Source organism: Delphinapterus leucas, chromosome 18 (assembly GCF_059928025.1).
Source record: "Delphinapterus leucas isolate spDelLeu-1000000601 "Yukka" chromosome 18, BTC_Dleu_Yukka2, whole genome shotgun sequence".
Classification (NCBI taxonomy): Eukaryota; Metazoa; Chordata; class Mammalia; order Artiodactyla; family Monodontidae; genus Delphinapterus; species Delphinapterus leucas.
Window position 1 is genome coordinate 15,540,391 of NC_143146.1, and position 26,028 is coordinate 15,566,418.

Sequence of the window (26,028 nt, forward strand, 5' to 3'; positions counted from 1 at the left end):
TCCACCTCCTCCTCGTGGCCCCAGATATACACACACTCAGCCGGGGCTGGACATGCACACCCAGCGCCGGCTCCGGGCGCGTGCACACGCAGGTAGCGACACTCACCTAAGCCCGTACACAGGGCTCCTGTCGCCTCGGGAGCGGCGGACTGGCGGCCTGGGCCGCGGAGGGGCCCCCTGTGCTGCGGGACTGCGGGAATCGGGAGCAGCCCCAGCGCGGACCTGCGAACTGAGGTGATGGCGCGTCTTCCTTAAATCCCTCCCCCACCCCGCACCTCCGCCCTCTAGGCTCTCGCCGGGGAAGCCAGGAGAGAGGGGCCCCGGGCGCGGAGCACGCGCGGGCGCACGCTCCGAGGCGAGCGCGCCGAGAGGGGCGCCGCGGCGCCGGCGCAGGAAACTTGAGCGAAGTTAGTTGCAAGTCCCGGGTGGAGGCCCAGAAGACCGAGGAGGGGACGCGGCCGGTGCTGGGCCCGCCGCGCTGCCCGGAAGCCGGGCCGCGCTCCACGCCCGGTGCGCTCCGGGAGCCCGAGTCGGCCGGAGAGCCAGGAGGGGCTTGGAGCGAGCGGAGCCGGCATGGCTCGAGGGACAGCGAGACGCGGCGCTTCGGCGAGCCACGAGGATTTCCTTTGAGGCCCGGAGATCCTAGGCTCGCTCAAGCCTCATCCAACCTCCTTCCCCGACCGGCAGCCGGAGAGGAAGACCCACGAGGCAGGTCCCCCCGCAAAACCCCAGCTCATTAGGGGTGTTCCCGTCAGCGCGCCCTGCCTGCCCCGAGTGAGGAAGACCGGCTGGTGCTGCAGTATTTGTATTTATATCCATTGCTGCGCTCTGCGTTCCCTTGGTGCGCCCGGACCCTCCTCCGTCTCCCCCCTCCTCTTCCTCCTCCGGGGCCACCTCCCCTCCTCCCCCCACCCCCATCTGCTACTGTCAAATGAGAAAGTCACCGAGGAGAACCCAAACACTCCTGCCGCCGAGAGCCCCCTTTGGCACTTGGCAGCGCGCGGCGGCTGACTCCTCTGCTCAACCTGGTGGAGCCTCCGCGACGCAAGTTTCCCGGCTGCTGTGCCTTTAACAGAGAAAAGACCGAGGACGGGGAGAGCGCTGCCCGGTGGCGGCTACCTGAGGGGAGTTCGCGAGCGAACGCAACTGGAGAGGAAGGACAAAAAGAAAGCGAAGGGCAGACTGCCCCCGTGGGGTGAGGACACCGCCGAGAAGTTATCGCGCCCCGGAGAGGATTTTCCCGAGCGCCTGGCCGGAGAGAGCAGGGCGGCCAGGGGAGCGGCGCGGCCCGGGGCTGGTCCCCCGGCCCCCTCCTCCCGGGCGGGAGCGACGCCGGGGTGCGAAGTGGGGCGCGGCGAGCGCGGCGGGCCGATAGGGTCCCCGCGGACGGCCAACATTGATTTCCTCCGGGCCGACAGCGACGGCGCGGGCGGCGGCGGCGGCGGCGGGCTGCAGCCGCGGCACGGCGAGAGCATGTCCAAGCCGGTGGACCACGTCAAGCGGCCCATGAATGCCTTCATGGTCTGGTCGCGGGCTCAGCGGCGCAAGATGGCCCAGGAGAACCCCAAGATGCACAACTCGGAGATCAGCAAGCGCCTGGGCGCCGAGTGGAAGCTGCTCACCGAATCGGAGAAGCGGCCGTTCATCGACGAGGCGAAGCGCCTGCGCGCCATGCACATGAAGGAGCACCCAGACTACAAGTACCGGCCGAGGCGCAAGCCCAAGACGCTGCTCAAGAAGGACAAGTTCGCCTTCCCTGTGCCCTACGGCCTGGGCGGCGTGACCGACGCCGAGCACCCGGCACTCAAGGCGGGCGCCGGGCTGCACGCAGGCGCGGGTGGCGGCCTGGTGCCCGAGTCGCTGCTCGCCAACCCCGAGAAGGCGGCCGCCGCCGCTGCCGCGGCTGCCGCCCGCGTCTTCTTCCCGCAGTCGGCCGCCGCCGCCGCCGCAGCCGCCGCCGCCGCAGCCGCCGGCAGCCCCTACTCGCTGCTCGACCTGGGCTCCAAGATGGCAGAGATCTCGTCCTCCTCGTCCGGCCTCCCGTACGCGTCGTCGCTGGGCTACCCGACCGCGGGCGCGGGCGCCTTCCACGGCGCGGCGGCGGCGGCTGCAGCAGCGGCCGCGGCCGCCGGGGGGCACACGCACTCGCACCCCAGCCCGGGCAACCCGGGCTATATGATCCCGTGCAACTGCAGCGCGTGGCCCAGCCCCGGGTTGCAGCCGCCGCTCGCCTACATCCTACTGCCCGGCATGGGCAAGCCTCAACTGGACCCCTACCCCGCGGCCTACGCCGCCGCGCTATGACCCCGCGGGGCCGCCTCGCGAGGACCGGTGTGCACACGTGTACATATGTATAGGTACGAGCTCTGCGGCCTCCCCGAGCGGCCTCCCCGAGCGCCCTCCCGCGACGGGGGCCCCGGTTTGTATGTACATAAGATGTATAGGTGCCAGGCGGAGGCAGAGGCGCCAGTCGGGGCGCGAGTGGCCGAGCGCGCGAGTGCGCGGGCGAGTGTGCGTGTGAATTCACAGGGTCATTTCAGACCTGCACCCCGGCAGACAACTTTAAAGAGGGCAGTTGTATCTCGCAGCAGTTGATGTTTGCTTTGCACTTCGGAACCTGTTGCGTTATGGCCCACAGAGGTGGAGGAGTAACTTTTTGATATGTTGGGCTTTCCAGCTTTCTTTGTTGGAAGTTTATTGTCGGTTTTGTTTTTGTTTCCCATTATCTTTCTTTTATTGTTATTCTTTTCTCCTGGTCGCTGTTGCATGCACTCTGTTCAAATGTTGGGTCTGAAATGGTTGGCACAAGGGAAAAGCTGATCTGTGTCATTAGTTTCTCGGAGCGGGATGGCTCTGAACAGCCTTGCTCCCTATTTGTACCATTTGAACTTTGCAAAATCTCTGTTCTCTCAAGCAGAACCCCCAGGCCGGATCCATTCTTGACCAGTGACCGGCTCGAATCTGGCCTTTTGTGTGTGAGATGATCACGGTTTCTTTTGTTTATCATAGCATATGCAAATCAGAGCAAGAGCTCTTTCTCAAGAGCAAGGACGGCAAACAAGAAATATGTGTGAGATGAAAAGTTGTCAATTGGATTTTCTCCCTTAAAAAACAAACAAACAAAAAACCGCTAGAAGTCTCCCTGAGTCCACTTGCTTGGATTTTTGACACAGTTTACACAGAAAGAGAAAAGGCATTATTCCTATTTTCCCCTTATGACTTGAGTTTCACTTTAAGATTGTAAATGTGTATATGTCCTTGAAAACATTAAGTCTGAAAATGTGTTATTTGCGTTGCCCTAAATCTGAGTCGGTTTTAGACTCTAAAACATTTTGAACAAATGTCAAAGTTAACTTTTAAAAATTGCGGGACTATTTCAGAACCGCAATTTTATCTAAGATTAAATCAGACTTTTTTTGTCTGAGTGGTAATTATATATTTATTATTTAGCAAAACAAAACAAAAACCAGAATTGTTTTGACAGATGCCTCTCTGTTTCAGCTAGCATTTCTCCAACTCAAACCGTTTAAATGTGTTTTGGAGTTCCCTCCCTAACTAGCTTATTTTTTAGATCACCTGCAATTCATTTGCAAATTATGATAAAACACATTTTAGAGAAAAGAACCTCAATTGTAGCTTTTTTTCTTTTTAAATGTATATATTTTGACTAATGTTTGTGAATGAAGTTGGCTAACATGTATTTAGTTTCATTTTGGCTTTATGTAATATAAAGTTTTAAAAAGTTTAAGTATTGGTTTTAACCTTTATGTGTAAATGGTTTTCTTGTGTGATCTTCTAATTTAATATTAGACGTCTAAGCTATATCTGTAAATTAGAATCCGACTATCACTCTGTTCATTTTTTTTGAACAAAGAGTTTAAATAAAGCCTGAACCAGGGAAAAGAGAAAATCCTTTATTTCTTGTTGAGTTCCTAACAAGATTTTTATCTGAATTGCCCTTACGTGCCTGGTCCAGGTGAAGTGTAAGGTATCCTCCAAAGGCAGCCTTTGTTTCACTTTTGAATAGATTTACTAGGAAATCTAAATCAAGCCATTGTTATTCAGAGCCAAAAACCTGATTTATCACATTTTTAATCGTGAATAGGAAAGAAGATAAAAAAAAAAACAAAACCAAGTAGTTGTATTATCTTGGGGGGGGCGGGGGGCAGGGAAGGCATTCATGAACCAGTAGAACAGAGCCCATTGAAAACATCCAGACCGTTTAAAGCATTTCACTAGTTTCCAGTAACATTTTAAGAGGAGAAAGTTGCCTGACCACTTTATCCTGTTAGTTGGAGAGCTCCACCGCTGAATCAGTGTAATTTGTTCGTGTATCTTTGGCATATTCCTTATTTACACCTTAAGATTTTAGTTGTAAGGATAATCACTGCTAACGACATTTTACAACTTTGGGCCTCTTTAAGGCTTTATTCTGTCATGCTAGTGGCATTAAAATAGAAATATAACAAATTCTAATGGAGAGGGTTGAATTTCCAAGGCTGGACAAGTTTCCACTGGAGAAAGGTTTGAAATCGTAAAGGATTTTAATATTAGAAAAGAAATTATAGGGCACCAGGAAGAATATCAGAGAAAAAAAATTAACTGTAGGGACATCTTTATTTTCGCCCCACCAAGATAGAAATTCTCAAGATACAAGACTCAACTAGTCCTAAACTAGTTTCTCTACCGACAGAGACCGTCTCTGGAGCTCCACGTCTTTATAAGCGATCCAACTCTTTAAAGTCATTGTTTTTCCCCAACGGAATAATATTTTAAGAACCATGAAAAGTTTTGGAAATGTGAAAAATAGGCTCTGCTGGTTTGACCCTGATTCACTAATTAAAACGATCCCTCTCCTGTTATTCCCCGAGCTCTTTGCAATATTATAAGTTAATTCATATGGTTCTGAGCGATTATGCAAAACTAATTTGGACTGTCCAGGGGTAATTATCCCTGACACGGTTAATTAAATCCTTTCAAGGCTTCGTCTTTCCCTTTTGTAGCAGCCCATCACTTCTCAACACGGAACTTCCTGCGGCTCGCTGGAAATCACCCCAGTCCTAAATCTTAGTCACCTCCCAGAGCCTTCCAGCTCGGCCCCGCCGGCCGAAGATTCCCCGCCCCCTCCCGTCCCCTCCCCTTTCCCTAATGATCGGCGTTTTCTGGGAGCAACGCTCCGGAGTGTTGATGAACGAGAACAGGACTAGAAAGACGGGTGAGGGAGGGGGAAGGATGCCGCGGGGGAGCGCACGGGGTCACACAGCCAACAGATTGCGCGGCTGTCTGAGTAGTCCACAGGCCTACCGGGGGGACCGGTTTATCCCCACCCCGACCCCAGTGGTCTTGCTAACAAGTTGCGCCTGGAGAAAGTCTCCCTCCGAGTTAGACTGTGCAGAAGTAAGGGGGTGCGACTCGGGGGCAAGAGAGCGTGGAGAAAGGGCCGGGTGTGTCTGTGAGGGTCAGAAAGTGACCCGTAAATACAGCCCTCGGACTAGGCAAAGAGCTGCTGCGTGCTCAAGATCTGTCTCTCTCTATCCATCTCTCTTTCCCCTCTTCTCTCCTCTCCTTCTTTCCTTCCTTCCCTTCCTTCTTTTTGCTCTTCTACATTTTCGTTCCTCTTTAAGATTTAAAAAAGCTACGACATTCCTTAGGTAGTCTCTCGGTTGCCTAACGGCTTTAAACAACCCTCACACCCGAGGGGCCAGGAGTGTTGTGTTGCCCTCGGGCTTTGAGCAAACAGGTGGAATTGTTCTGTTGCAGCCGTAAGGACCAGAGCTGGGGGACGCTGCCGTGCGAGGGATGGCTTCCAGGGAGCAGTGGGGCTGGCTGCCGTTGTCACTTCATTTGACAATTTCCTCCTCCTCTTCTCCCCCCCACCCCCCGAAGAAAGTAGAACGAAACAGCATGGATCTCTCTCTCCTCCCCGCCTCTGGGTAGCCTAGGCGAGGGGCGCAGAAGATGGAGAGAAGATTCGACCATCTTCCCTGAGCAGAGAGGGACCCGCGCGCCAGCCAATCAGAGCGCGGCTCTGCCGCTCCCCGCCGCCGCCGCACACTCGGGAAGAGTGAAGTTCCCGCAACTGGCCCGCCCGAAGGATCCGTGTCTTTCTTGTGCTCACAGCCCAGCGGAGGCAGAGAGAGCGCCAACCAAACTTTATTAATCTCTCCCCGTTCTTTCTCTCTCAGCCCAGTGCATCTCAAAGGTCAGCCCTCTTCTTTTAAAAGACTGATATCATTAATTCACTGACAATCCCTCCACCACCACCCCCCATTCTTTTTTTTCTCTCTTGCAGGAAAAAGAAACGGGGGGGGGAATAGTGAAAAGAGGTTTTTTTTTATCCTTTTTTTTTTTTTTTTTTTGTCCTTCAGTGGGAGCGTTTAGACAGTCGAGGAGGTTTTGTCCAGGAACAAAACGCAGGGTTGGGAGGTTTTGTGAGAGCGTTGTTTGTTGAAGTGGAGCTAAGAAAAAGCGGCGGCTTTCTCCTCATTGTGAAGAAACCAATCAGTGGTATTTGGAAAACTGTTAGCATTGTGCACTTCTTCTGTGTCCATTGTGAGGCGTTTCTTTTCACAAGGTTTTTTTTTCAGCCGATCCAGCTGGCCGGAATGAATAGCGGTGCAATGTGTACACGCTTTGTCCCTCCGGCCTTCAAGTAGCCCCCATTGAATAGACTAAGTTGACACTGCGTGACAGTGAAACAACATAATAAAAAATACATGAGCCCCTGAATAGGAGCAGGCGCATAAATAAATAAAATGGGTGACCAAAACTGGATAAACTGAATGACAAAACGGTGAAAGGGGAACAAAAAGATATTTAACACGCTACATTAGCATTAGAATGCGATCTACAAGGCAGAACAATTGATGAATAGGTTTACCGGCCAAGAAAGAAATGGACTAAATGCCCTTTGAATAGATATGCTTTTTGCAAGGGCTTTGAATAGATATGCTTTTTTTTTTTTTTTTTTTTTTTTGCAAGGACTGAATGGGAAAAGGTAAAGAAGAAGCTATGCAAATGAGCGGGGGAACTTTTTATATATATTCTTTAAACACACACACACACACTGTGGGAGGAGAGCGCTGCCTCGGGGTGTTTACAGAAGCAATAGTTGCCATTATTAGCATTGTCTGCAACAGATAGAAATTGAACAGGTTGGGATAATATAGGGTAGCAGTAATTATTCTTCTAATTAATGGTCCTTTGCTTCTTTAAAAAAGAAAAAAGGAAAGAAGTAAAAGTTATGCACAAGTTATGTTTCCTGTGTCCCTTCGCCCAGCGTTGGAATCCGTGGAGCGGCAAGTCTGGCCATTCCAAGATGCATTCTGATTTTAGAACATTCCAGGGAGCCAATCCTTAGACTCAGGGTTTGGGGCCTGCTTTCCATTTATACTGCGTTTTTGAGAGTCTCATACAGTGTCTGGTACATGGTAGGTGCTGAATGAATAGTTGCGGAATGAGTGAACGCATTTAAGTTTGATGGAGGAACCCTGGCCTCCTATGGATGTCGGGGAGGAGTAATACCAAGGATGGCTTTCGCATTTCACCGCCCCTAACCTCCACCTTATCTAGGGGAGCGGTCCAAATCCTGAGGGGTTTTGTCTTCAGCCTACCTGGGTCGCTGCACAAGATGTGAAGACCAAACAAGTGACGAGCAACTACTGCCCCCCATTCCTCACTCAGTCCTCACCCCCAAATCTGCCCCAAAGCTTGTGAGGAGTCCCATCTGGCTGCGTAGAACATTGGACACACCCCCTTAAAGAATTAGAATACACTTAAAGCTTAGCTCTCTCTCGCGGGCTTCTCCCCTTGGCTCCTACCCCCCTTTCCCCTCCTGGCTTGTAAGCCTTTGACTGAACCCCACGCAACAGGGAACCTCCTGCCTGAATTGCAGGCGGAGGCAGGGCGCGAACCCGCGGAGATCTGCGCTGTCCTCAGGCTCCCTTCGCTGCCCCGGAGGCGGGCGTCGGTAACCTTGTCAGTTGTTTTATGTTCAATGGTTAACCGCCAAGCCTGCCTGGATGCTGGGCCACCCAGCCGTCGAACTTTCCAGCGGCTTTCAGGGCTGCGCAAACTTAAATGAATAATGCAAATTGTAGACGGCCCAACTGACACGTCCCTGCGAACGCGCGTAGGTTCAGAGGGCGCTCTGAATAGCAGCTCTCCCGACCTCCCCGACGGCCGGCGGGAAGCTGGGTTCTGAGAAGCAGTGACAACTGCTTCTGAGTTGTTGAGACAAAAGGGGGGGGGGTGTCCCGAACTTTAAAAGCAGTGTTCTCCCCCCCCTTCTTCTTTTTAAAGAAGCAGTTGAGCCTTACCAAGTCACGGGGGTCGCGCGGAAGCCTCGCATATTTTAAAGTGTAACCCGAGCCTTCGCGGTTTCGGCTCTACTTAAAACATGCAAGTTCCTAGAAACCGACAAATCTGAAAAACTTGCGAAGGGTTCTATCCGGATAAACCCGTTGGGAGTCACTTTGAGGAGATAAAAAGCACAGAGATTGGGGTGATGGGCAGTTGTGGGAGGCAGTGTCCTGTTGTTCCAGGTTCCAGGTGGCCACTGGGCCTTTGGAAACCGCCTCAGCGCAGAGCAGGGAAGTGGTACCCACTAGGCAACGACTTCAACGCCTCCGTTTTTGTGACCGCCCCCCGCCCCCGCACTCTCCCCAGCCCCTCACTGCACGCTTTGTCAGGTAGACTCCATCACCCTTGCCGCGGCTGCCCCATCATTCACACTTGACTGGAGGAAATAAAATCGGCTTTGGTTTTTAAATTCCTTTTGAAGATTTCTCTACCTGATTTCTACCTCCTTTGGGCTCCTTGCTTGATTGGGGGGGGGTTATTTAGGTACTTTTTGACAAACAGAAGAAGTTTAGGTACTAATTGTAAACACCCCGTTGCTCTCCTTGAATGTATTTATTGTCATATTAGCCGAAGACTTGGAGACACATGGCCTATTACTCATTTCAAGGCTCTAGGCAAAGAATTCTCCTACTGAGATCGACCAGTAAAACCAGATTTCTTAAGGGAAATTACGAGGACGTCTTCAGTCTTTCTGCAAAAAATGACATTAATGGATATTTCATTTGAGCACCCTCCTCTCTACCCACCTCACCCCAGCATTTTATTTTGGGATCACCCCAAGGTAATTAGCCACTCGCAGAAAGCTTGAAATCCTGAAAGGAGAGGCACAGCCGAGGATAACAGAGACCAAGTGAGGCTTTTCAGATCGGTTGCTCCACGGGGGCCATCTTTTCATAAGGTCAGGAGTGGAGAGAAGTATGTTTGCAGAAGACGGAGTACCTTTAAAAGGGCTCTCAGGGGGTGGGGGGTAAGCTTTTTGCTTCCTACAATGTCGCCACGGTGACATCCGCAGGGGACCCAGCCTGTCCTCCATGGAGTCCCCCGCAGGTACTGCCACTGAGCTCAGGGGACTCTTTAGCTCCTTTCCTATTTGCCCTGTGGGTATTTCATGTCCAAAGCTCATGCACGCGCACGTGCTAAGAAAACACACACACACACACACACACACACACACACACCTGGTTTGGAGCGGACCCCGGTTTATGTATCACCAGATGGTAAGCCCCGAGCTTGGGAGTAGTCTCCGAGATTCCGGCAGACATAGAAGGTCTATGCGGACATCAGGAGTCGGAGGAAACTGTGTGGGATTAGAACAGCGCTCAAACACACACGAATTCTTTTTATTATTATTAATATTTTTAAAGTTAACTGTATTTCTAGAACACACGCAAATTCTGCCCAACAATCGTTTGCGCATCCGCTCTCCCTCACTCTCTCCCACTTGGCCGAAGTTTTGGTAATGGTGTTTGTTTTGAACTGGATCATCTAAATGGCCTAGACGGCCTCCCTCTGCCTGCACAGACCGGCTCAGTGACTGGGAGTGCGACAACGCACGTAGAACCTGGGAGGGGACATGGAGAACTACTTCAGGGAAGCATAGGAAAAGCGGGTGCCGGGCGAAACGGAAGGAAGGAAGGAAGGGAGGATAAAAGAACAAATCAGGACGAGAAAAAGAACTGCCTTACTACTGACACTCCCTCTTGCCCTCAGGTTCAACACCTGGGGAAGGTGCTGCCAGGGCTGATGAGCGACGGGACACGCCGAACGGCAGGAGGAGGTGAAGGACCGCGGACCTCAGCCGCCCCCGACACTACCTCCTCCGCCAAGCCCCTGCTGGTTCAGCCCCAACTGGGAAAAGAGACTGCCCCCTCGGGGAGGGAAGGCACCGGGAGGCGATGATCACGCGGGCCCTGGAAGCTTCCGCGTGGCACGGGGGGATTTGGAAGCAGGGGAGGGTCCTGAAAGTGCCCTCACCCAGACTCGGTGACCCCTCCTACAGATGGAGGGAGTCACGTTAGAAAGACGAATCTCTAAAATTGGGGCCAGCCTCTCCCCCACGATATTAACTCCCGCGAGCCCACAGTGGGAAACAGACTCTGTGCAGCCTGAAACTTACTTAAGAAAATTAAATCACAATTACGAGGCGACTTTAGAAGAGGGGTCGGTGCCAGCGAGGGACTGTGAAACTCAAGCTCCTTTTCCTTCCCGGGAAATCTGCCCCCGATAGACCCTCAGGACTACCAAGGAGCTCGTTCCCAGCTCCATCGGTGAGACAAGAGCCAGCGGCAGAAGAGGCCCTTAGCTAATGGGCCCACCGGCTCCTCAGCCACCGCCCCGCCTCCGGCTGCTCGCCGCGGGGGCCGGGGGGGACACAGGCGCCCACAGCTTTGCCCCAGACCGAGGCTTCTTTGCGCTTCTGGATGCCCACTTGCTATTCCTCCTTTTCAGGGGCTCGTTTTTCTCCTGCAAACCTAGCCCTGAGTAAGTAGTTAGAGCGGCTGATAAATATGTATTCAAACGGGCTGTTTAAGGCGGCGTGAATAAACATGAGCCCGCGGCGGCGGCGCCCAGCCGCTCGCGCTTGCCTCTTCGGACGCAGAGAGCTGGAACAGGCGAGGCTCGCGTTCATGATCCGGCAGGGACAGAGGTCGCCCGAGCCAGCCCGTCATTCTGCGTCCCCACGCCCGGGACACGCCCCCCACCTGGGTGCCCGATGCACGGCGGACAGCACAGACCGGCGCGCACCCACTCCTCGGGGGCTTGGGATACCGTTTCCTCTCTTTCTAGAAAGCTGCCTCGACCTCTGTTACAGAGGTGCTTACTTTGAGAACCTGGAGGTGGGGGACGCGAAGGGTGCTCGCCTCACCCCTCAAGTTTTGAGCCAGGGTAACCCAACGCGAGTCTCTGCGCAAAACTGGGGGGGCCCTGAACGTGCCCTCGGGTGCGCAGAACGGAGGTCGTGACCCACTGCGGGAAGGAAGACGTCGAGCTGCGGATTCGAGGGAGGGGAACTCTCGCAGAAGATGGTGGATTTCTGATGTTCGCGAACGGATGCGCGGCCGCGGAGAGTAATCACCCACCCAGTGCACTTCCAAAGCCCCCGCCATCTCCCGCTCGGAAAAGTCGCCCTTGGGCCTCTTTGTTTCCCCGGAGCCGGGGCATCTTGCCCTGGCCAGCTGTGAGAAGTGCCGGAGCTGAGTGCGCAAGTAGGCCTCGCAGCCCACGGCCCCAGGTCCGTCTCCTCGCCTGCACACACTGGGCCGCAGGTCTGGGCCGGGCCTGAATCGGCGCCCGCGGCCCAGAGCAGCCCCGCGGCTCAGGAGGAGGAGGCTGGGCGTGCCTCTGGCCCAGGCCCCGGGGATTTAGCCGGATCCAGGCCTCGGTGGGCCTTAGGCCTTCCTCCAGCCTCAGACTCACGCAGCTGCGGAAACGCCAGCGCCCCACGTTGCACCCAGGCTGCCACCTTCGCCCCGACCCCGAGTGTGAGCAAAGCAAAGTCAACTTCCGCACCCCCCAGGGCCACGCGCTCCGGGCGCTGTCCCTGCGGGGCTCAAAGAAGCGCCGGAGGGTGAGAGGCGCCCTTCGCACGACAAGGACACGCAGGTGGTTTCCGTGGGTGGGGTGCGCTCCCGCCCACAGCGAGCGCGCTCGCTGGTTTTTTTTTTCCCCTAGAGCTTGTCCGAGGTCAAGAGAATGAGGCCCATAAGAGCAGGGTTTGCCTTCCTGCTAAAGCTTGAGGAGATCAAGCCCCAGTCCCTACCCCATCACACGGCCCGCGGCTTTCTCGAAAAGTGTTCCCTGAAAATGACTTGTCCGCTGCTACCGGCTTGGGGCATCTATTTACCACTCGCCCCAGCCTAGGTCCTGGGCCAACTTCACCAGCGAAGTGAATGTAAAGGACACTCTAGTCCGCGACTGGAAGCTCTTTTTCTGCAGGAAGAACAGGGTCTAGCAGCTCTGGGAGGTACAGCAAGACTTGGAGGAGGTCTGGAGGATTCTGGATGGTTCTGTCGGCTAAGGAGCGCTCCCTGCTGGGAAAGCTCTCTTAGGAGAGGGTCTGGAGTGGGTGAGAAGTAGGCACGTGGGGTCCTGGACTAAAAGATGGGGAGCAGAGCCGGACAGAATGCATGTGGGAGAAATTTCGTCTATATAAGAGCGAGGCAGAGAGCCCTAAGTCATCGGGGATGGGAATGAGCCCCCAGTAACAACTGCTGTTCCAGAGCTCCTGTTTTGTGCCAGTGAACCTCTCAGATGTCCAAGGTCAGGAAGCACCATCTTCGTGTGAATGGCGCCCCCTGGAAGCCATTTCCCCTGTTTCTCTCTAAAACCTTCCAGTACTTCCTATTTACAGATGGAAAGCCAGGGGGGCGGGGTGGAGTTTTCCCAAGGTAAATAGTGGAGCTGGGGTTCTAGACCGTATTTGGCGGCCCCAGAGCCTAAACGCTTTTATTCACCTTGCTGCCTCCCAGTATAGAGCTAAGGAAGAAACCTTCCATATTCTTAGCAACAATAAGATTTCCTCCCTTGACAGCCTTGAAAATCAAAACCGAGGCCCTTGATAATTTGCTGTTTCCAGTGTACCCCAGTCTCCAAGTTGAAATCCACTCTTTCATGACTGCCAGCAGATCGGTCTGGGGATGCTGTTAGTGAAGATAAAATGTTTGCCTCACTTTTCTGCTTTAACAAAACAAAACATCAAAAAGCCTTTCCCCTCGAACCACAAATGTTCAATGGCAAAAAGGCTTCTGGCTTAATATGACTTTTGAAAATGGGAGAAACGCATGCCTGAAAACCCAGCTGGGGAGTGGATCGCTCAGATGATGCCTCACCTTTTCTTCTCTCCCCATCTCCTCTGTGTTTCCTTCTCGTGCTCATAGTTCCTTGTGGGTTTTCTGACATTTTTCTGAGTTCAGGTAAGTAAAACTCTTAGCAAATCCTGGTGTGATGCTTTAAATGCTTCGTTGTTAAGGATGTGAGAGGGTAGAGAGCTGTGCTGTGCTGGATTTAGAATCCTTCTGGCTCTGCTGAAGGATAGATACAACAGAGGAACAAAGGAAAATGAGCCCTGATTCCTCATGTTATCTCCTGCCATTTTCCAAGGTGCTCAGTGCTAATGAGCAAATACTTTCGCCTCCACCCTCACAGTTACCTACTTACGAGCTTCTGTGTGCCTTCAAATGCTTCCTTCTCTCCTGTGACAATGGATGAACAATCCTTGCTCCCGGTGAGGGCTGGCTTCTCTACTTGGGCACAAATCTCATCCCCTCTCTGGTAGGCGGCCTTTCAAATGCCCCCAGTGATCCCCACATCCTGGAATTCATGCCTCTGTGTAAACCTCACCCTTTGAGTGTAGCCTAGAGCTAGTGAATGGCTCCTAACAAATAAAATAAGGCAAAGTGATGGGATGGCACTTCCTGGTTAAGTTACAAAACAATGACTTCCCCTTCTTTCTTTCTCTTAGCTCTTGTTCTGAGGGAAGCCAGCTGCCATTGCGTGAGCTGCTCCATGGAGAGGCCCTTGTGTCTCTGGCCAAAGGCCAGCAAGAACCTGAAATCTGTCACCAGTAGACTTGAGTGACATGGAAATGGCTTCTCATTTGATTGAGCCTTGAGATGATAGCAGCCACGGCTGACACCTTGATTGTAGCCTGGGGAGAGACACTGAGCCAGAGGCCCTCAACAGGTGCTCCTGGAACCCTAACCCACAGAAATCATGAGATAATCAACGTGTGTTGTTTTAAGCCATTAGGTTTGGGGATGGTTTGTTATGCAGCATGAGAGAACTAATACACCACGTGACATACTAGATATGGCTCCAGAAAATCTCTCCCCTTTCCTCTTGCAATGTCAAAAATTTCCCTCTACTAAATCATTCTTGTCAGTATATATACCTAAAAAAAAAAAAATTGCTATCCTCTCATTAAAAAACAAACAAAAAACCTCTCATAACCCCATTTTCCCCTCTAGCTACCACTTCTCTGCTCCCCTTTACAGTGAGTTGATTAAAAAACAAAAGATAACTATATTCCCTATCTATAATTCCCTGTTTCCTCTTTTCTCTTAAACTCTCTCTAGTTGGGGTTTGTCCCCCTCCTCCAACACCACTCCACCAAAATCTGCTCTCATCCAGGTCACCAGTGACTTCCTAAATCAAACGGTCAGTTCTCATCTACCTTGATCTACAGCATTTGACAGAGTTGGTCACTCTCTCCTCCTAAAAGCTACTTGGCTGCATGGGCACCACACTCACCTGGTTTTTCTACTTCCTTGCTGGATACTCTGCCATTTTTCCTTCCTGGTTCTACTTCTCTCCAACCTCTTATCAAGTTTTATCAGGAAAGATAGGAACTCTTTCAGTATTCTCTGCTATAGACCGAATGTTTCTTTCCCTCCCAAGTTCATAGGTTAAATCCTGATGCCCAGTGGGGAGTGATTAGCTCATGACGGTGGAGCCCTCATGAATGGGATTAGGGCCAAGAGATCCCAGAGAGCTCCCTTGCCCCTTCTGCTATGTGAGGACACAGCCAGAAGACGGCTCTCTGTGAACCAGAAAGTGGACCCTTACCAGATGCTGAATCCGCTGGCATCTTAATCTTGGACTTCCCAGCCTCCAGATCTGTGAGAAATTTCTGTTATTTATAAGCCGCTCAGTGTATGATATTTTGTTATAGCAGCTGGAACTGATTAAAACATTCTTCAATCTGCCAACAAACTGCAGGTGTATTTTTTTTTGAATTTTATTTATTTTTTTATACAGCAGATTATTATTAGTCATCAGTTTTATACACATCAGTGTATACATGTCAATCCCAATCGCCCAATTCATCACGCCCCCACCCCCACCCCCTCGCCGCTTTCCCCCCTTGGTGTCCATACGTTGTTTTCTCTACATCTGTGTCTCAATTTCTACCCTGAAAACCGGTTTATCTGTACCATTTTTCTACATTTCACATATATGCGTTAATATACGATATTTGTTTTTCTCTTTCTGACTTACTTCACTCTGTATGACAGTCTCTAGATCCATCCACGTCTCAACAAATGACCCAATTTTGCTCCTTTTTATGGCCGAGTAATATTCCATTGTATATATGTACCACAGCTTCTTTATCCATTCATCTGTTGATGGGCATTTAGGTTGCTTCCATGACCTAGCTATTGTAAACAGTGCTGCAATGAACATTGGGGTGCATGTGTCATTTTGAATTATGGTTTTCTCTGGGTATATGCCCAGTAGTGGGATTGCTGGGTCATACGGTAATTCTATTTTTAGTTTTTTAAGGAACCTCCATACTGTTCTCCATAGTGGCTGTATCAATTGACATTCCCACCAACAGTGCAAGAGGGTTGCCTTTTCTCCACACCCTCTCCAGCGTTTGTTGTTTGAAGATTTTCTGATGATGGCCATTCTAACTGGTGTGAGGTGATACCTAATTGTAGTTTTGATTTGCAGTTCTCTAATAATTAGTGATGTTGAGCAGCTTTTCATATGCTTCTTGGCCATCTATATGTCTTCTTTGGAGAAATGTCTATTTAGGTCTTCTGCCCATTTTTGGATTGGATTGTCTGTTTCTTTAGTATTGAGCTGCATGAGCTGTTTATATATTTTGGAGATTAATCCTTTGTCCGTTGATTTGTTTGCAAATATCTTCTCCCATTCTGAGGGTTGTCTTTTCGTTTTGTTTATGGTTTCCTTTGCTATGCAAAAGCTTTTAAGTTTCATTAGGTCCCATTTGTTTATTTTTGTTTTTATTTCCATTACTCTAGGAGGTGGATCAAAAAAGACCTTGCTGTGATTTATGTCAAAGAGTGTTCTTCCTATGTTTTCCTCTAAGAGTTTTATAGTGTCTGGTCTTACATTTAGGTCATGAATCCATTTTGAGTTTATTTTTGTGTATGGTGTTAGGGAGTGTTCTAATTTCATTCTTTTACATGTAGCTGTCCAGTTTTCCCAGCACCACTTATTGAAGAGACTGTCTTCTCCATTGTATATCCTTGCCTCCTTTGTCATAGATTAGTTGACTGTAGGTGTGTGGATTTATCTCTGGGCTTTCTATCTTGTTCCATTGATCTATGTTTCTGCTTTTGTGCCAGTACCATGCTGTCTTGATTACTGTAGCTTTGTAGTATAGTCTGAAGTCAGGGAGTCTTATTCCTCCCGCTCCGTTTTTTTCCCTCAAGACTGCTTTGGCTATTCAGGGTCTTTTGTGTCTCCATACAAATTTTAAGATTATATGTTGTAGTTCCGTAAAAAATGCCGTTGGTAGTTTGATAGGGATTGCACTGAATCTGTAGATTGCTTTGGGTAGTATAGTCATTTTCGCAATGTTGATTCTTCCAATCCAAGAAAATGGTATATCTCTCCATCTGTTGGTATCATCTTTAATTTCTTTCATCAGTGTCTTATAGTTTTCTGCATACAGGTCTTTTGTCTCCCTAGGTAGGTTTATTCCTAGGTATTTTATTCTTTTTGTTGCAGTGGTAAATGGGAGTGTTTCCTTAATCTCTCTTTCAGATTTCTCATCATTAGTGTACAGGAATGCAAGAGATTTCTGTGCATTAATTTTGTATCCTGCAACTGTACCAAATTCATTGATTAGCGCTAGTAGTTTTCTGGTGGCATCTTTAGGATTCTCTGTGTATAGAGAATGCATCATGTCATATGCAAACAGTGACAGTTTTACTTCTTCTTTTCCAACTTGTATTCCTTTTATTTCTTTTTCTTTTCTGATTGCCGTGGTTAGGACTTCCAAAACTATGTTGAATAATAGTGGTGAGAGTGTTCATCCTTGTCTTGTTCCTGATCTTAGAGGAAATGCTTTCAGTTTTTCACCATTGAGAATGATGTTTGCTGTGGGTTTGTCATATATGGCCTTTATTATGTTGAGGTAGTTTCCCTCTATGCCCAATTTCTGGAGAGTTTTTATCATAAATGAGTGTTGAATTTTGGCAAAAGCTTTTTCTGCATCTGTTGAGATGATCATATGGTTTTTATTCTTCAATTGGTATTCTTCAATTGGTATACACCATATTCTTAATATGGTGTATCACATTGATTGATTTGAGTATATTGAAGAATCCTTGCATCCCTGGGATAAATCCCACTTGATCATGGTGTGTGATCCTTTTAATGTGTTGATGGATTCTGTTTGCTACTGTTTTGTTGAGGATTTTTGCATGTGCATTCATCAGTGATATTGGTCTGTAATTTTCTTTTTTTGTAGTATCTTTGTCTGGTTTTGGTATCAGGGTGATGGTGGCCTCATAGAATGAGTTTGGGAGTGTTCCTTCCTCTGCAATTTTTTGGAAGAGTTGGAGAAGGATGGGTGTTAGCTCTTCTCTAAATGTTTGATAGAATTCACCTGTGAAGCCATCTGGTCCTGGACTTTTGTTTGTTGGAAGATTTTTAATCACAATTTCAATTTCATTACTTGTAATTGGTCTGTTTATATTTTCTATTTCTTCCTGGTTCAGTCTTGGAAGGTTATACCTTTCTAAGAGTTTGTCCATCTCTTCCAGGTTGTCCATTTTATTGGCATAGAGTTGCTTGTAGTAGTCTCTTAGGATGCTTTGTATTTCTGTGGTGTCCGTTGTAACTTCTCCTTTTTCGTTTCTAATTTTATTGATTTGAGTCCTCTCCCTCTTTTTCTTGATGAGTCTGCCTAATGGTTTATCAATTTTGTTTATCTTCTCAAAGAAACAGCTTTTATTTTTATTGATCTTTGCTATTGCTTTCTTTGTTTCTATTTCATTTATTTCTGCTCTGATCTTTATGATTTCTTTCCTTCTACTAACGTTGGGTTTTGTTTGCTCTTCTTTCTCTAGTTCCTTTAGGTGTAAAGTTAGATTGTTTATTTGAGATTTTTTGTGTTTCTTGCAGTAGAATTGTATTGCTATAAACTTCCCTCTTAGAACTGCTTTTGCTGCATCCCAGTGGTTTTGGATCGTCGTTTGTTCATTGTCATTTGTCTCTGGGTACTTTTTGATTTCCTGTTTGATTTCTTCAGTGATCTCTTGGTTATTTAGTAACGTATTGTTTAGCTTCCATGTGTTTGTGTTTTTTTCCCTGTAATTGATTTCTAATCTCATAGTGTTGTGGTCGGAAAAGCTGCTTCATATGATTTCAATTTTCGTAAATTTACTGCAGCTTGATTTGTGACCCAAGATGCGATCTATCCTGGAGAATGTTCCGTGTGCACTTGAGAAGAAAGTGTGATCTGCTGTTTTTGGATGGAATGTCCTATAAATATCAGTTAAATCTATCTGGTCTAATGTGTCATTTAAAGCTTGTGTTTCCTTATTAATTTTCTTTCTGGATGATCTGTCCATTGGTGTAAGTGAGGTGTTAAAGTCCCCCATTATTATTGTGTTACTGTTGATTTCCTCTTTTGTAGCTGTTAGCAGTTGCCTTATGTATTGAAGTGCTCCTAAGTTGGGTGCATATATATTTATAATTGTTATATCTTCTTCTTGGATTGATCCCTTTATCATTACGTAGTGTCCTTCCTTGTCTCTTGTAACATTCTTTATTTTAAAGTCTATTTTATCTGATATGAGTATTGCTCCTGCAGCTTTCTTTTGATTTCCATTTGCATGGAATATTGCTTTCCATCCCCTCACTTTCAGTCTGTATGTGTCCCTAGGTCTGAAGTGGGTCTCTTGTAGACAGCATATATATGGGTCTTGTTTTTGTATCCATTCAGTGATCCTGTGTCTTTTGGTTGGAGCATTTAATCCATTCACATTTAAGGTAATTATCGATATGTTTGTTCCTATTACCATTTCTTAATTGTTATGGGTTTGTTTTTGTAGGTCGTTTTCTTCTCCTGTGCTTCCCACTTAGAGAAGTTCCTTTAGCATTTGTTGTAGAGCTGGTTTGATGGTGCTGAATTCTCTTAGCTTTTGCTTGTCTGTAAAGCTTTTGATTTCTCCATCGAATCTGAATGAAATCCTTGCCGGGTAGAGTAATCTTGGTTGTAGGTTCTTCCCTTTCCTCACTTTAAATATATCGTGCCACTCTCTTCTGTCTTTTAGAGTTTCTGCTGAGAAATCAGCTGTTACCCTTATGGGAGTTCCCTTGTATGTTATTTGTCATTTTTCCCTTGTTGCTTTCAATAATTTTTCTTTGTCTTTGATTTTTGTCAGTTTGATTACTATGTGTCTCAGCGTGTTTCTCCTTGGGTTTATCCTGCCTGGGACTCTCTGTGCTTCCTGGACTTGGGTGGCTATTTCCTTTCCCATGTTAGGGAAGTTTTCAACTATAATCTCTTCCAATATTTTCTCGGGTCCTTTCTCTCTCTCTTCTCCTTCTGGGACCTCTATAATGTGAATGTTGGTGCATTTAATGTTTTCCCAGAGGTCTCTTAGGCTGTCTTCATTTCTTTTCATTCTTTTTTCTTTATTCTGTTCCGTAGCAGTGAATTCCACCATTCTGTCTTCCAGGTCACTTATCCGTTCTTCTGCTTCAGTTATTCTGCTACTGATTCCTTCTAGTGTATTTTTCATTTCAGTTATTGTATTGTTCATCTCTGTTTATTTGTTCTTTAATTCTTCTAAGTCTTTGTTAAACATTTCTTGCATCTTCTCTGTCTTTGCCTCCGTTATTTTTCTGAGGTCCTGAATCATCTTCACAGTCATTATTCTGAATTCTTTTTCTGGAAGGTTGCCTATCTCCACTTCATTTCGTTGTTTATCCAGGGTTTTATCTTGTTCCTTCATCTGGTACATAGTCCTCTGCCTTTTCATTTTTTCTATCTTTCTGTGAATGTGGTTTTCCTTCCACAGGCTGCAGAGCTATCGTTCTTCTTGCTTCTGCTGTCTGCCCTCTGGTGGATGAGGCTATCTAAGAGGCTTGTGCAAGCATCCTGATGGGAGGGACTGGTGGTGGGTAGAGCTGGGTCTTGCTCTGGTGGCCAGAGCTCAGTAAAATTTTAATCCGCTTGTCTGCTGATGGGTGGGGCTGGGTTCCCTCCCTGTTGGTTGTTTGGCCTGAGGCGACCCAGCACTGGAGCCTAACCAGCTCTTTGGTGGGGATAATGGCAGACTCTGGGAGGGCTCACACCAAGGAGTACTTCCCAGAACTTCTGCTGCCAGTGTCCTTGTCCCCACGGTGAGCCAGAGACACCCCTCGCCTCTGCAGGAAACCCTTCAACACTAGCAGGTAGGTCTGGTTCAGTCTCCTATGGGGTCCCTGGGTCCCAATGCGCACACTACCTCTTTGTGTGTGCCCTCAAAGAGTGGAGTCTCTGTTTCTCCCAGTCCTGTCGAAGTCCTGCAATCAAATCCCATTAGCCTTCAAAGTCTGATTCTCTAGGAATTCCTCCTCCCGTTGCCGGACCCCCAGCTTGGGAACCTGATGTGTGGCTCAGAACCTTCATTCCAGTGCGTGGACTTCTGTGGTATAAGTGTTTTCCAGTTTGTGAGTCACCCACCCAGCCGTTATGGGATTTGATTTTATTGTGATTGCGCCCCTCCTACCATCTCACTGCGGCTTCTCCTTTGTCTTTGGACGTGGGGTATCTTTTCTGGTGAGTTCCAGTGTCTTCCTGTTGATGATTGTTCAGCAGTTAGTTGTGATCCCAGTGCTCTCGCCTGTAGTAAACTTTTATGAATTTGTCTTGGCAAATAAACAGAACACAAGTGTCCTGCCTCTCAATTCAAGTTAATTTAAAAAAATGTTCAAAAACTATATGGATGGGCTTCCCTGGTGGCACAGTGGTTGAGAGTCCGCCTGCTGATGCAGGGGACACGGGTTCGTGACCCAGTCCAGGAAGATCCCACATGCCGTGGGGTGGCTGGGCCCGTGAGCCATGGCTGCTGAGCCTGTGCGTCCGGAGCATGTGCTCCACAACGGGAGAGGCCACAACAGTGAGAGGCCCGTGTACCGCAAAAAAAAAAAGCAACTATATGGATGAAGACAACATGGTATGAATGGAAGAGAACAAAACTAGAAGCCAGAGATCTGGTTCTACAAATTTCCATTTATGTTACCTTGGGCAAGTCACTTGCCCTCTCAGAGTTTTTGTTTTCTTATCTATAAAATGTTGACCTTTCTTGACCTTGACCTTTCACTGATCCTCAGAATAGACTAGTATTCTCTCCCCTCCCAGAAACACTTTCTTCAATTTGCCTCCAGGACTCTGCTGTCTCTTGGCTTTCCTCCTGTCCACTCCTTTCTGTATCATTTTTTTTTTTCCTGGCTTTTCCTCTTTTTGCTAGCTTTAAACATTACAGTGACCCAGGGCTCAAGTCTTGAGCCTCTCTTGGTCTCTGTCTACACTCACTGCCTTGGTGATTATACTAGTTTTTTTAAATTACAGCATAATAAACTACCACAAACTAAATGGCTTACAAGGACACACATTTCCAGCTCAGAAGTCCAGGTATGGTGTGGCTGTGTCCTCTGCTCAAGTCTCAAAAACTGAAGTCAAGGGGTTGGTTGCTCTGAGTTCTCATCCAGAGGCTCCAGAGAAGAATATGCTTCCAAGCTCAGTCAGGTTGTTGGCAGGATTCAGTTGCATGAGACTGTGGGACTGAGGCCTGGTTCTCCTGCAAGCTGTCAGAGGGGAGCTGCTTTCAGCTCCTAGAGGCTGCTCATATTTCTTGCCACATGGCTCCGTCCTCCAACTTCAAAGCTGGCAATGGAGAATTTCTTATGCATGCAATCCCTCTTACTTCAGATTTCTCTCTTCTTCTGTCTCTGCCCTCTAGAGCCAGATTCAAAGGACTTATGGGATTAGGTCAAGCCCATTTGATTATCTCCCTTGATTTAACTAAAAGTCAACTGATTAGTAACTGTTATTGACTGAATGTTTGTGCCCCACCCCTTCATATGTTGAATCCCTAACCTCTAATGTGATGGTGTTTGAAGATGGGGCTTTTGGGAGGTAATTAGGGTTAGAGGAAGTCATGAGGATGGGGCCCTCATGATGGTATTAGTGCCCTTATAGAAAGAGATGCTAGAGATCTTTCTCTCTCACAACCCCTCCACCTCTGTCACTGCCATGTAAGGACACAGGGGGAAGGTGGCCATCTATAAGCCAGGAAGGAGCTCTTCCCATGTCGGCACTCTGATCTCAGACTTATTTCCTCCAGGGCTTTGATAAAATTGATGAGAAAATAAATTTCTTTTGTTTAAGCCACCCAGTCCATGGTATTTTGTTATGGCAACCCAAGCAGACTAATAAAGTAACATTAATTACATTTACAAGATCTGTTTTGACATACACCATAACATAAGCACAGGAGTGAAGTCTCATTTCACAGCTTCCGTCCACAGTCAAGAGGAGGAGACTTTAAAAGGGCTATAGCATTGGGGTGATGTTAGAATTCCATTTACCACAGTAATCTCATCTAGTCTTATGGCTTTAAAAATCAGCTACATGCTCATGATTCTCAAATTTATTTCTCCAATCTAGACCTGTCCAATACTTAGACTAATCTATCTAACTACCTCCTAGACATTTCCACTTGGATGTTTACAGGCCCCTCAAACTTCACATAGATGCAACCAAACTCTCCATCCTCCCACCCAGACTTGCCCCTCCCACAATCTTTCTCATCTCAGTTAATGGCAACTCCATCCTTCCAGCTGTGCAGGCCCAAACCCTTGGAATCATCCTTGATTCCTCCCTTTCTCTAATGCCCTACGTGTCACCCATCAGGAAATCCTCTGGGATCTAGCTTCAGAAGTCCAAACCATCATCACATCTCATGTAAATTACTGCAACAACTCCTGCCTTAATTTTCTAGTGCTGCCCTAACAAATCACCCCAATGTATCAACTTAAGACAACATGCATTTATTATCTCATAGTTGCATAGGTCAGAGGCCTCAGGGTTTGGCTGGGTTCTCTGCTCAGGGCCCCCCAAGGCTGAAATCAAGATGTCAACTGACTTGGACTCTCATCTTCCAACTCCCTTAAGATTGTTGCAGGATTCAGTTGCTTCTCATGGTTTCCCATCAACAACAGATGATCAAGTCCATCTCATGTGCTGTATCTCCTTGACTTCTCTTTCTGCCACATTTCTCTGACTCCCACTGAAGAAAACTGCTTTTAAGGGCTCATGTGTTTAGATGGGGCCCATCTGGACAGTTCAGGACAATTTCCCTATTTTAAAGTCCATAACCTCGGGACTTCCCTGGTGGTCCAGTGGGTAAGGCTCCGACCTCCCAATGCAGGGTGCCTGGGTTTGATCCCTGGCCAGGGAACTAGATCCCACATGCATGCCACAACTAAAGATCCTGCATGCCTCAACGAAGATCCCATGTATCACAACTAAGATCCAGCACAGCCAAAATAAATAAATACTAAAAAAATAAAAGTTCACAACCTTAATTGCATCTGCCAAGTTCCTTTGGCCATGTAATATATATAACATATTCCCACTTTCCAGGGATTAGGGGGTGAACATGGCGGGATCCTTCTACCTGTCCTGGCTCCTAAACTTCCTGCTCATACCCTTGTTCCCTTACAGCCTGTTCTCCAGACAGTGGACAGACCTGTAATGACGTCCCATCTCACGCAGAGCAAATCCACGTCTTCATAATGCCTCATCTGCCCTACACAGTTTGGCTCCCCATTACCTTTCTGACCTCATCTCCCTCACACCTAGCATGCTCCGCCTTCTGGGCATTTGCCCCGGGCCTTCCTCAACTGCACATTCTCTTTCCCTCAGTATCTGCATGGCTCACCCTTCATCTCCTCAAAGTTAGTGCCAAGATTCAAACTTAGTGAGGTCCTTCCTGACCACCTATTTAAAACGGCAACCTCCAAATTCCCCAGGACTCTCTTATTCCCTTTCCAAGCTTTATTTTTCTTCATAGCACTTTTCACTTTTGAATGTAGTATTTTATCTATATTTGTTTATTGTAAGCACCAAAGCAAGCCCCATAAAATAGAGATTTTTTTGTCCATTTTGTTCACTGCTTTATCTCCAATGCCTAAAACAGTGCCTGACACACAGAAGTCACCCAGTAAAATTTGCCAGTTGATTGAATACAGGAGTATAAAATGAGGATAGTAGCCTGCCCTGCATAGAGGGTTGGGGACTAGGGGAAAGGGGTTGGACCTTACATGTTATGGTGTGCCCTCTGTCAGACAAAACTGTAAGCTCCATGAGGACCATGCTGGTGTCACATCTGAGGACCTGGCGCAAAGCAGATTCTCAGTAAATGTTTGCTGAATAATGTTGATGTCACTATGCTAGATTCTGCAAGTACATTATCTCAAATGACCCGCACTCCTGTGGATTATTATTAATTTCATTTTACCACTTTAACCATCTTCATAGAGTGAGCCAAATGAGACAGTGTGAGAGTATGTTGTGAGGGGTCAAAGTATCTGGGTCATCCAGTCCACCTCTGCATCACAGGCAGGCTTCCCCTCCACAAATGTGCACATTTTTGAAAGCATTAACTGTTGAGAAGACAGCATGGCATGGTAGCAGGACTGTGGAGCCAGCCAGGGAAAGGTCTGACCATTGCCTCAGCCATTGACCACCTGTGTGAACTTTGGGGTGGTTACATAACCTTGCTAGGCCTCCATTTCCACTTCTTTAAGTAGTGCTAATCATTGTACCTTGTAGGGATACTGTGAGGATTAAATGAGGTAACACAGGTGAAATACCCAGCAGAATGCCTGCTATTAAGCAGGTACACAACAACGTGAGTTTTCTTCCTTCCTTTACGAGCCCAAATCCACCTCTCTGTAACGTTTACCCTCTGACGCGAGCGCTGCCCTTGGGAGCAGTGGAGAATGAAACGGCTCTCTTCCAAATGGCTTTTGAAGGCAGTTATCATGTTCTTCCTCCATCTTCTCTTTCTAAAGGTGAAAATACTCAGTTCATTCAACCATTCCTTCTGAAAACTGGTTTTGACTTCTAAATGTGCACTAGTTTGACAACACAGCTTCTAAAATGTCCTAGGAAAGTCTAGGGAAGACTTACGTTAGAATCTAAGTTCCATGGAGGCAGGACTTTTTTTGCCTGTTTAGCTCCTGATGTACCCCCAGCACCGGGAAAAGTGCCTGGCACACAGTAGGCCCTCAATAAATATTCATTTATTTAAATGATGGACCTCCAGAGGTGGTCTCTATGGCCCTGTTCTGGGCGTCATTCTGCTTTTAATGCCAGCTGTGCTTCTCAAGTCTCAGTGGGTTCTAAGTAAGTGGGAATCCACTTCAAACTAGTTTTTTAAAGATAATTTCTTGGACAACACCCTCAAGGTTTATCAGTTAGAAAACGTGAAGTTTGTACCACATGATTCTCAGGGACCCTACTAATTCTAGGTTTTGGTGGTGGCCTCTTTTTTAAAAATTGAAATATAATTCCCATAACATAGGATTCACCATTTAAAGTGTACAATTCAGTGGTATTTAGTATATTCAAGGAGTTGTGCAACCATCACCACTATCTAATTCCAGAACATTTCCATCACCTCAAAAAGAAACCCTGTACCTATGAGCAGTCGGTCTCAGTTACCTCGTCCTTCCAACCCCTGGGCACCACTAATCTATTTTCTGTTTCTCTGGATTTGCTTATTATGTCCATTTTATATAAATGAAATCATGCAATACATGGCCTTTTGTGCCTGGCTTATTTCATCTAGCATAATGCTTTCAAGGTTCATCCCTGTCACATGTTTTCCTTTTTATGGCTCAATAATATTC

At 47.8% G+C, this 26,028-nt stretch overlaps 1 protein-coding gene across 2 annotated transcripts; it reads left to right on the plus strand.

Annotated features, from left to right (window-relative positions):
* Window positions 1-452: 452 nt before the first annotated feature.
* On the plus strand, window positions 453-24,350 carry SOX21 (SRY-box transcription factor 21). 2 transcript variants are annotated; one of them, XR_016388650.1, is made up of 3 exons: window positions 453-2,357; window positions 5,887-6,202; window positions 10,072-24,350. XR_016388650.1 is itself a non-coding variant. In XM_022576933.3 (1 exon), exon 1 carries the CDS (start codon window positions 1,474-1,476, stop codon window positions 2,302-2,304), a length of 831 nt encoding a protein of 276 aa, XP_022432641.1. In that variant the 5' UTR covers window positions 453-1,473; the 3' UTR covers window positions 2,305-3,065. The 2 variants fall into 2 exon arrangements, 1 of the variants encoding a protein (XP_022432641.1); XM_022576933.3 differs by lacking the exons at window positions 5,887-6,202; window positions 10,072-24,350 and having other exon boundaries at window positions 453-3,065.
* The last annotated feature ends 1,678 nt before the right edge of the window (window positions 24,351-26,028 follow it).

Coding starts and splice junctions, on each gene's coding strand:
- SOX21 (XM_022576933.3), top strand. CDS start 1,474: ATGTCCAAGCCGGTGGACCACGTCAAGCGGCCCATGAATGCCTTCATG.